Source organism: Dromiciops gliroides, chromosome 1 (genome assembly GCF_019393635.1).
Source record: "Dromiciops gliroides isolate mDroGli1 chromosome 1, mDroGli1.pri, whole genome shotgun sequence".
Lineage (NCBI taxonomy): Eukaryota > Metazoa > Chordata > Mammalia > Microbiotheria > Microbiotheriidae > Dromiciops > Dromiciops gliroides.
In genome coordinates, this window is record NC_057861.1 from 196,643,309 (window position 1) to 196,655,369 (window position 12,061).

Here is a 12,061-nt window from a genome sequence, read left to right on the forward strand (position 1 = left end):
TTTCAGAAATAAAAGTGTTATAAGCTTCTTTAATAGCATGATTTCATAATAGTAAGTAAATGACTGAAAGCAAGAATCTCACACTGCTAAGTAAATGTTTCTTACCATTGTTGCTAGAGGTCAACATGGAATCTTGTTCAGCTAATGGTCCTATAGTCATATTAGCAGAAGATGTCACTGTGGGCTGTAAAGATAGACTTGAAATTGGCTGTATGACAACATTGGCTGGAACTGTGCTGTCAGATGTTTGAAGGGAGTTATTTTGTGTAGCCAAATTAGGCTCCCCAGTTAGTTGCTGAGCAAGTATATTACTTTGCTGTAATGTTTGTTGCAAAATACTAGGATCAATCTGAAAAACAAGACAGTTTTATAGTGAAAATTTCATATTTAAAAGATGCTTAAACTATATTACAATATTAACACAAATGACTGGCTTTCTATCCCACCTGTAGTGTAATGTTATTAATACTAGAGGCATCAATTCCAGAAATTTGCACATTGGGTCCAACGAGATTACCAGCTAGTTGTAACTGTATGCCTTCCAGGGTGGCCAAGCTACCATCAGTCAAGGACACAGTTAAATCACCACCGGCTACCAAAAAAAGATATACAAATATTATTAAAATGATCCTGGTTATAATTCTTAAACAGCAAACTTTATACACACACATACCCTAAAATATTAGGAGCCATAAAATATTGCAATATTTGATAAGAACTGGTATTTATACTTATGACTGACAAAGTGACTCATGTCTATCATTCTACCTCATATCGAAAAGTACATACCAAGCAAGTACAATAAATACCTTTGGGCATTTGTAAGCAAAAAGAAGACTTGTAGTAAATTTAGTGTTTCATAAACATTACCACCATATTAAAAAGTTAGAAAACTAAGTGCCCAGAGTATTGTTTCAAAATAATGTAATCATTAATACTTCAAATGCCTCACTGAAATTGGCTAGCTGCATGATTGTGGCCAAATCACTTAATTCAATAAAATATTTGTTAAGTGCAAGACAGTGCACTAGTACATCACTAGTACTAATGATACTACTACCATTAATAATAATTACTGCCTTCAGGGAACTTATATTCTCCACAAAGGAGTAGTTTCTAGAGAATAACAACAGAAAAAGAAGGAAAAGCTTTCCATAGAAGATAGCATCTGAGCCGAGCCTTGAAGGAAACTAGGATAGACTCTAAGATTAAAATTCTTCAAGTGTCAGTTTCTTTATCTGCAAAATGGTGATAACAACATACAAACTGTATAGGGTTGTTATGAAGAATGTGCTTTGCAAATCTTAAAGTCCCATGTAAATGTGAGATGATATTACTAATAAAGTTGTGATTGGGGAATTTTTTTTTAACAGAAGAGTGAATCAAATAGCAGTGCAACCAAAAATTTTCTTGTTTATCACTATTTTTTGAAGTCATGATGTTGACCCATAACACTCACATATTGACTTCCTATTTGACAAAGCAAAATTCTCTTAATGAGAGCTGAATGAAACTGACTAATGTTTTATATAAAATTGGTGGTGAAAATTTTAGGTAAAAGAGTTTAGAACTGTAAAAGTTTTAAAAATAAAATTTATGAAGAAGTCCACAAATGTGTTTAAACACTGACCTCAGCTAAATGTACTTTTTTGCATAGGCATATACAAATCAATAGTGGATAAATGTCATATAAATGTAATGAATACATAAAAAAAAGGACAAGGGAGAGAGAAAACAGGAAAGGGAGGGAGAAGGGGAGAGAGAATTTATCAAAAACAAAAGTTAGAAGGTAAACCAATGAGGAAAACCAAGAAAAAGAAAAAATTTACCTGACATGGAAGCAGGGAGAATGGCCTGACCAACAAGTCCTTGCTGAAGCAAATTTTGATCAAATTGTCCTGTCAACACTGAGTTATTCATAATGAACACATTGGAGTCTGCTGAAGAGGAATTAAGGAGACTGACTGGCTGTAGGCTCTCATTTGGACTGCGGGCCATGGGCTTTCTAATTTTCTTGTTTTCTGGTCTGTAATGACATTGTATGTGTGTTTTTCTTCGTCCAGAAGTACGGAAACGTAAATCACAATGTGGACACTTGAAAGGCTTAGCTCCTGTATGTAGACGCATATGAACTTTCAGGCTTCCTTTTGTAGAAAAAGAATTGCTGCACACATGACAACTGAAAAGCTTCTGACCTAGAAAAGCAATGTGATAAAAATCAGTCATTGAAAATCAATAAATGTTAAAACCGTGCAGTGCCAAGAGAGGTACAATATTTAATTAACTGTTTATGAAAGTCTACCTTCTATTTTATGTCTACATCTAACTTCTGTTTACTAATATATGTTTTTAAATCACTGAAATGTTTCACACAATAGCATTATTTTCTTTCATTTCTCTTTGTGTTAGATAAAACATTACAACTTATTTTCTAGCCCAAACAAGAAAAGTGGCCACTGGAGCCAGAGTCACCTTGTAGGGTGGGAGTAAAGAACATAGGTAAATTATGTATGGGTAACTTATTTAAGTCCTTTGTAGCCTAGCTTCCTTATAAGTAAAATGAGAATAACAAGAATATTTGCACTACATGAGATTATTTTAAGGAAAGGACTTTGTAAAATGTAAAGCATTATGCAAACGTCATGTATAATTATTGTAGCCGGAAATATCTTCCTTTTTCCTTGCTCATGTAACACTGAAGTTTAATTTTATGGTCATATTTAACATAAGAAACAAATAAATCAACAATATGTAGCTTGTTCTGCATACACTAGATATAACATAGAAGAAACAAATAAGACAATAGAGAAGAATGTTAAATAAAAGAAAACAATGAATGAATAAGTTAATTTATACGTTCCGTTTCTTTCCAAATCTTACCAACTCATTTAGAAGTGATTAGAGCATCTTAAAAATGTGAAAATTTTCAGTTACAATTCTCAAAAAAGGGCATTTGGTATTTATTTTTTTAGTCATTAAAAAAAAATCCCTTTATATCCAAAAGACAAGGAAAATAGTGAGGTTAAAAAGTAGAGGGGATGATAAAATACTTCACAGGACCACAGATTAAGAGCTGGAAACAACCACAAGAGAGCTTTTAGTGCAACCTAATCATTTTACAGATAAAAAATTGAGGCCCAGAATGGCTAAAAGACTTTCCCAAGGCCACACAGATAGTTTCAGAGACAGAATTTTTACCTAGGTCCTCTGATAATAGATTCAATGCTCTTTCTACTACATCATGTTGATACATTTCAATAAATGCAGCGTGCTTTTAATTAAGAGAAAAAGAAAATATCATTAAAGTTATGTTTGTCCTTCCATTTATAAGATTTTCCCCCTTCCAAACAATTATTGAGAATTAAGTTGCTTTAACTTTAAATCTCTGCATAAAAGGGAATTTTCTTCAATTATTTTGTTTATTATGTAACTCCATCCTCACACTATGAGGTGATTCCTTAAAAGAATAGCTAGCTAAATAAAAAAGTGCAAAGACACTAGTTTTCTTGTTAATTATATAAAATATATTCATCTTGGTCAAGGACATGTTAAAAAGTAATGGTGGTAACTAAAATAATTTAAGCTTGTGTGCAACAATACAGTTCAATTATCTAAATCTCTCATTAGGATCATCATATTTTCCTGTTTCCATATACCGTTTAATCTAAACCAAGCAATGTGAGGTACTGGATAGAAAGTTGGTCTGAGAGCCAAGAACACCTAAGGTTAACATACCTGACAGATACTGGCTGTGTTACTTTAAATAAGTCATTTAACTTCTCAGTATACAAGCAAATATTACAGAAAAGGCGCTGACTGACATTTATAGAAGAAGTTATAACCAGATGGTTTGATACACTAATGAAATAACAGGTTCAATTTAAAAAATCAATCCAAACCTTGTTAGTCAGTAATACTCTTATTTTACGCTCATGTTTATAAAATTTACTCATATCTGTATTGCTTTTACAAGTGTTAAAGATAACCATCTTGTTCAGAATATAGGTAGCCCATGAAAATAATTCCCACTACTAAAATGAAACCTTTGAAGGGAAAAATAATACCCCTGTAGACACAATAAAATAATTCTTCAATGTCCACACACAATGAGAAAACTTATTTACCTGTGTGTGTCTTTACATGGCAATCCAGAGTAGACTTAACTGTAAAACTTTTCCCACATTCATCACATTTATATGGCTTTTCTCCAGTATGGATTCGGACATGCCTAGACAATAAGCATATATTTAATTCTTTCTGATGTTTGGAAACTACCTCATAAACTTTATTCAAGTATATTAAAATATAAACAATTTTAAAAAAAGAAAAAAATACAAACAATTTCCTACAATTTAAAAGTATTTAGTAATTTTCTATAAAACGATCAACTTTCAACCTTTTTGAAAGCAAATCTCAAGTTGTAAAATAGGCAGAATATTTAAGCAATTTAAAGTATAAGTGGCTGGGTAAATCTTACAACTTCCACTCTTTTAAAAAAAGAAAAAAGCAAAAAAAAAAAAAAATCAAAAGGTAAATGAATCATTTTTCTTAGATCCAACTATCATGCATAATTCATTCCATGATTTTGCCAAGTTATAGATAATTTTAAGCATTTTACTGTCAAAGTTCCTTAAGTTCAAATTAATTTACGTCAATCTTTATTCTTCATCAACCACCTACTATTGCAGCCAGACTATGAACATCATCAAATGCTACATTTCTACCTATAAGAGTCCACACTTGATTTCCCTCCTTCCGAAGATAGCTGCTGCTTCTTTGTAGTTTTCTTATGCATTACAACTCCCCATATATTCTGCAATCCAGTGACACTTGTCTAGCTATCTATCCTTGAACAAGAAACTCCATTGCCCAACTCTGAGCATTTTCATTGGCTGACTCCATATCTGAAATGTTATTCCCTCATTTCTACACCCCAGCTTCAAGTTCTAGCTAAAATTCTAATTCTAGTGATTTCCCTCTGGCGATTATTTCAAATATATCTTGTGTATAGCTGTTTGTATGTTTTCTCCCCCATTAAACTCTGAAATCCTTGAAATCAGGGACAGTCTTTTGTCTTTCTTTATAGCCAATCAAAGCCTAATACACACAAGATTTAAAAATGTTAGTTGACTTTCAACTGTACCATTCATCAATAAACACTCAGCCCTTAATTCTCACAGGGTCATCCTCTAGCTCTACCTCTTACCACCCAATAGTTCTACCTCTCCATTTCACCTACCATACTAACCTCCGAACTATAAAATACTACCTTGCCAAGACTTGACTCTCATGGTCAGTCACTTTGACAATATCTTAACACCCTACAATCTCTCCATTCAATAATTCACTTAGTGCCTATTTATAATAGGTGATGAAGAGGCTACAAAGGTGCCTGGACTCAGTCCAGGGAGGGAGAATAATATCCGACATTTATGGAGTTTTAAGGTTAGCAAAAAAGTTTCCTTAAAACCCTGTGAAGTAAGTAATGATGTTATCATCATTATTTTATAGGTGAGAAAATTGAAGGTCTTAAAACATTAAGCATCTTCATCAGAAAAGGAGGTGTTCTAGTCCTGTAACCAGACAGAATAATAAATGGGCTAATTAAATACTGTATAGATACTCATGAAATCATACAATTCAATGAATAAGCCAGGAAAGGTCAGTGTTAAAACTCATTTACTTCTCACAAACTCGAGAGGCAAGGACTACAGTTATCATCATCACCATGTTATAGCAGATAATAATGGAAAGCAACACCATTTAATTGGAAAAGGTCCAAGGTTCAGAGAGGCTAAGTGACCATGAATGACCATGGTCATTCAGGTAATAAATGTCAAGGCAGTACCTGATTGGCTAAGCTTCTTCCCATTGCAACATGTTGTCTCTTAATTCGGCTCTACTGCCTAAGAAGGAAGCCATAAAAACTCTCTTCCTCCAAGTGGCAAAGCCATCTCTTGTGTCCCTCTTTCCCATCATTCATCTGACACCCCTTGGATCATCCCTTGCATCTTTCCTTGCTCCCTTTCTCTGCCCATCAGAATCCTAACTTTTCCTCTAAGACTCAGTACAAGTACCACATTTTCCATGAAATCAACCCTCCCCTAACTGTAAATGCTGCCCCTCCTTCAAACAACCTCAAGACTTATGTATATTGCTATATCCCTCTAATAGAACATATGGCTCCTGGGGATGGGGGTGGGTATTTCCTGGGTTTTGATTTAGTCTTCTAATGCAAACCATTTAGTCAGTGGGGTCTTTTGCACAGAGTAGGAACCTAATATATTAAAAAATGAATATTAAACTGAAGATAATTTCCAAACAACTTGACATTATTCTCTACCTCTAAATCCTTAGCATGTACAGAACAAGACAGACTAGTAGATGGAGGAAAACTTCAGAAAAAATCGGGCACAATGTTAAGTGTGCTACACCTCCTGCCTTAAAATGATGAACAACAGGGGATAAGTCCTGATTCAAATATCACCTCTGGGTAAAACACCCAACCTCTCTGCTCAGTGGCAAGACAAAAAAAAACCCAAACCAAAAAACAGTACATGTATAATTTATCTCACAGGGGTTTTTATAAAGATCAAATTAGATAACATATATAAAAGTGCTTTGTAAACATTTAAAAGCTATGTAAATGTTAGCTGCTATGATCATCAACTCCAACATCTGTCCAGAAAAGGAAATACTTTTACCATACCTGAAATATAGTCATAATAGTCTTCTCTAATGCTAGAAAACTTTGATTATTAAAATATTCTTCCTATACTTGAATTCAAATCTACCTAACTATAATTATTACCCATTGGTTCTAGTTTTTATCTATGGAACAGCAGAAAGTCTATATTCTCTTCCACATAAAAGTTTTCCAAATATCTAAATATAATTTTCATGATATCCCTTTCTCTCTTTTTCAAGGTAAATATTCACAATTCCCTTAACCTTGGCTAAGATAACATAGTGACTAGACTCATCATCAAGGTCATCACCTAATAGACACAATCTTGTCTGTCATATGTTGGTTTTTGTTTTCTTTTTTTTTTTGGGGGGGGGGGGGCAATGAAGGTTAAGTGACTTGCCCAGGGTCACACAGCTAGTAAGTGTCAAGTGTCTGAGGCCGGATTTGAACTCAGGTCCTCCTGAATTCAGGGCTGGTGCTTTATCCACTGCGCCAACTCACTGCCCCCTTCATATGTTGTTTTGTCCTTGATCAGGAAATTAGTTGTGGACTGCTTTCCTGAAGTTCTTGAAAGCAAGTACAGATAAATTTATATTTCAATGTGCATATACCTACTTTCCTCAACTGGATAATAAATTCCTAAAGTGTACACATTGTTTCTTATTTCTCTTTATATTTGCCAAGATACCTAGCATAATACCTTGCACACAGCATGTGCTCAACATTTTTTTTTTCATAACTATCATTTTCATAGCCCTAGTAAAGTTTTGTAATGAAGAAAAAGTCAATGATTCAAAACTGAATCTCCAGAAGAACTTAAATAGGAGATATCTACTCTTCCACAGAAATGAAACCATAGGACAGCAAGGATAAAACGGCAAATAAAAGTGGCCAAAAATCTCTGAAACTAACTTCCTAAACTACATGGGGAAAGCACTAAAAGTCTTTCAACACGACTTCAAGAAGAAAGTTAATGCTCTGTAAACAATGTAATAGTGATCTGAACAAAACTTACCTTACTAAGTCACTGGGTTTTTTAAAGCTTTTGGGACAATAGGTACAGCAGTTGGCATATTTTGGCTCTGCTTCAAGTTCAGCCTGCTTATCCTTTATTTCACTAATTCGGTCTTTCTCTGCTGCAGACTGGACGAGCACTTTTTCAGAAACTGTAGCACTTTCTCGTGGTCTGATTTTTGCCAGTTCTGCTGTTTCTTCTTCTGTGAAAGTGATGACCCCTGGACGAGATTTTCTAGGAGCAGTTCTTTCAGAATTTTCATCTTCTTCTTCCATGCACACCACTAAATCAAACACACACAAGAGAATTATCATTTTTAAAAGTTTTAAATAGATATTCATAAGTAACTTATAGTTAGCAAATATCTAAGATTTTTAAATAGCAACAAAAATACTGCTATATAATGATGATAAGAAATGATGATTATACCAGCTTTTATATAGTGCTTGAATAAGGCTTGCAAAAAACACTTTACAAATATTATCTTGTAGTATCCTAACAACGCTGGAAGGTAGGAGCTATTATTGGGCACCAGGCGGCCCAGTGAATACAGTGCTGGGCCTGGAATCAGAAAGACTCATCTTTCTGAGTTCAAATCCAGCTTCAGACATTTTACCTCAATTTCCTCATCTGCAAAATTAGCTGCAGAAGGAAATAGCAAACCATTCCAGCATCTTTGCCAAGAAAACCCCAAATGAAGTCAGGAAGAGTCAGATACAAATGAAAAACAATTGAATAACAAAAGGAGCTATTATCATTCCCTTTTTAGAGATGAGGAAATTGAGAAAAAGGTTATTTGTCCAAGGTTAAACAATAAATGTCAAAGGTTGGATGGGAACACAGATCTTCCTGTCTCCAGGTCTAGTACTCTACTACTGAACTCTCTAGTTGTCTATATTATAATATTAATAATATTTAATATTACTACTAATGGTACTAACTTTTGACATTTGGGCTTAAAAATTAAATCACTGCAAAAAAAAATGCAAGCCAAAACAACTCTGAGGTTTCAAGTCACACCAAGCAAACTGGCAAAGACAAAAGATTTCAGATACAATATTAAAAGAGTTGGGGGCTGGAGGGGTGGAGCTAGCGGAAGGGATGATACACTAATACCCTGTTGGTAGAATTATTTATTTATCCAACCATTCTGGACAGGAATTTGGAATTATATAAAAATAGTGATTTATATACCCATATGCTTTGAACCAGGGATTTCATTGCCAGTCATATATTCCAAAGAAATCAATGACAAAAGGAAACGCCCCTTTTGTACCAAAATATTTATTGTAGCACTTCTTATAGTAGCAAGTAATTGTATATAGAGATGCACTGGGGAATGGCTAAACAAGTTCTAGTAAATGGGTATAATGGGATATTATTATTCTATAAGAAACAACTATAATAAAATCAGAAGCATCCAAAGATTTAAATGAACAGATGTAAAATAAGGTTGGCAGGACCAGGAAAACAATATACACACTATAACTGGAAAAAATAGCAACATTAAAAAAAAACAAAACTGAATGCTATTAACGTATTGGTCATACTTTTCCCCAAAGAAGAAATATGAAAAGATATTCCCCAAATACAGACACTTCTTTGCATAACTGAGGGATTACTGGCATAGAGAACTGTATATTATATCAGAATTTCTTTTGTATACTGGTTAGTTTTCTGAATTGTGTTTTTCCTTGTAAAAATTTTTCTTCTTTGTCATATAGCATTATGAGTAATTAAAATAGGAGATTTAAGATTATTAACATGTAATTTTAATATGACAGTAAAACTTGATCTTATAAATTTTAAACATAACATTTTTTAAAAGATCTATGATCTTAATTGAGAATTACATATAATCCATTGATCACTACTCCTTTTGTGCCGTTCTTGTCCATATCCTTCCACAAATCCTTTACAGAGGAATACTCTAATATTGTAGAGGATATCTTTAAACCTTTCTTGGGTATCAGTGAAGCACTACAGCTTTATGTTCTCCCCAATACATGACTTAGCCATCCTCTAAACAATTAGGCAGTAAAGTGAACAGTGTGCTGGACTTGCAGTCAAGAAGATCCAAGGTAAAATCCTACTCAGACACTAACTACCTGTGAGACCATGAGAAAAATGACAATTTCTCTTTCTTCACCTGCAAAATGGGAAAATTACACATATTTCACAGGATTACTGTGAGAATCAAATGAGATAATATATGTAAAGTACTAAACAAACCTTAAACAACTTTATAAATAAATAAAAAATCTTTTTCCAATGATAAATTCTTAAAAATTATCCTTTAAGTCACTTCCTAAATAGAAATTAACAACATGCTGTAGCCTACTAAGGTTTGGTATGTCAATCTCTTTAAATAACCTACAATTTTGGGGGGGGGGGAGGGGGGCAGGGCAATGAGGGTTAAGTGACTTGCCCAGGGTCACACAGCTAGTAAGTGTCAAGTGTCTGAGACCGGATTTGAATTCATGTCCGCCTGAATCCAGGGCCAGTGCTTTATCCACTGCGCCACCTAGCGGCCCAATAACTTACAATTTTGATGAAAAAAATTGGGATGGTCCATGTTCGACCGCTATATGTCATCACTAGAAAATAATAGTGGAGATGAAGAGGTATAGTCTGTTCCAGTTAGACTATATTTGAAGCATGGTATTCAGTTCTGGGTACAACATTTTAAAAAGGACACTGAGAATCTCAATTATCCAAGGCAGGAGATGGGAATGTGATTAGTGAGGTATTAAAGAACATACCACATGAGAATCCACTGAAGAAACTGAGGATCAATAGCCTGGAAAAGAGAAGATTTGGGAAAATGTTGCTAGGGGAGAGGATGGTGTTCAAGTATTTGAGTGGATGTCATATAGAAATTATATTTTCTACTTGCCTTCAGAAGGCAGAAATGGGAAAAATGAGTTGAAATTGCAAAGACAAATTTTGAATTGATGCAAAGAACAACATTCTAATAAGTAGAGCTACCAGAAAGTGGAAAGGGCTATTTTGAAAATTAGTGGGTTCCATTACACTGAAGGCCCTCGTTCTGGGTTTTTGGTCATCAGAGGACAATGATCTCATTTACTGGTTTCTGCCAGCCTAATTAAACTGACTAATCACACCTGGAATTCTGTCTCTCAGAATTTCAAATGCAACAATTCTCTGTCAATGGGGTGATGGGAAGATGTGGTTCGCTAAAGAAAATCACTTCAAGAGCCTACCTATTCTCATACTTTTATCAGATACCTTTAATATTTATGTATTACTCTCAAAAACACTGTTAGCAACAGGAAAGTGGACTTATGGGTTGTTAGTTACTGACAAAATTTCTATCACCTTTTTAATCCTTTGGCTAGTAGTGTCTGTGACTTTTTCCCCCAGTCATTTGGAATCTTCCCTCCCCTCTTTCGAGTATCCTAACAACTACAATAACTTGAAATAGATTTTTGAGGTACATTTGGTTTGGTACAGTAATTCTTCACAGCCTCATTTTCTTAAGTGCAATTTGCACAGGGATCAGGGTATTAAAAGTCTAAAAGCGGGGCACCTAGCTGGCATAGTGGAAAGAGCATCGGCCCTGGAGTCAAGAGTACCTGAGTTCAAACCCGGCCTCAGACCGTTAACACTTACTAGCTGTGTGACCCTGGGCAAGTCACTTAACCCCAATTACCTCACTTAAAAAAAAAAAAGTCTAAAAGCATTAGTTCTAATGTCATCAATGATTAAAAGAAAAAGAAACACTAGCAAAGGGTTGAACATTTACTGGAACTGTCTGCCAAAAGTAAAATTTCTAATAACTTCCTGAGCTTCTTTTATGATACTTTAATCTTTCAGAAGTGATAGGGGAAACAAGTAAAATTTCTATTTTGAATCTAATTTTCACTAAAAGAAAAAAATATGTTTCTGGTACTAAAAATACACATTTCCTATGTTTTGAGGACTATAGTTCAGTTATATACTTCCTGTTATTCCTCCAAAAATGATATGTGCAATAGCACATTATTGTATTATTAATACTTAACTATTTACAATAACATTAAATCCTACATTTACTAGTAATATAACCCTAGTTAAGTCACATATTGAATAAATATCTCTGGCAACTCACTAGGATTTACATAGCATATCATAAAAAAGTTTTAGTTGTCTTGGTAGAGGGAATTCCCTACTCACTAAAAAAAATTATATCCTTTTTTACATATTCATAAAACTTTGCTACAGATATTTGAAATGGAATAGACTAGCAGAAATACATCACATTTCAAATTAAAGGAATGGTGAGAAAATAATGCGATTTGGCAGGTGCCCAGGGGCCCCACCTGAAGACTGATTTGGAATTGATTGAATTGGGTGAT

General features: G+C 34.2%; 1 protein-coding gene across 1 annotated transcript in view; it reads right to left on the reverse strand.

Moving 5' to 3' along the window:
- Positions 1-12,061, reverse strand: part of ZNF236 (zinc finger protein 236) — a 188,371-nt gene that overhangs the window by 59,174 nt on the left and 117,136 nt on the right. Inside the window, 5 exon segments of the mRNA XM_043976777.1 lie at positions 106-349; positions 447-592; positions 1,830-2,195; positions 4,125-4,228; positions 7,704-7,986. Coding sequence (XP_043832712.1) covers positions 106-349; positions 447-592; positions 1,830-2,195; positions 4,125-4,228; positions 7,704-7,986 — 1,143 coding nt within the window.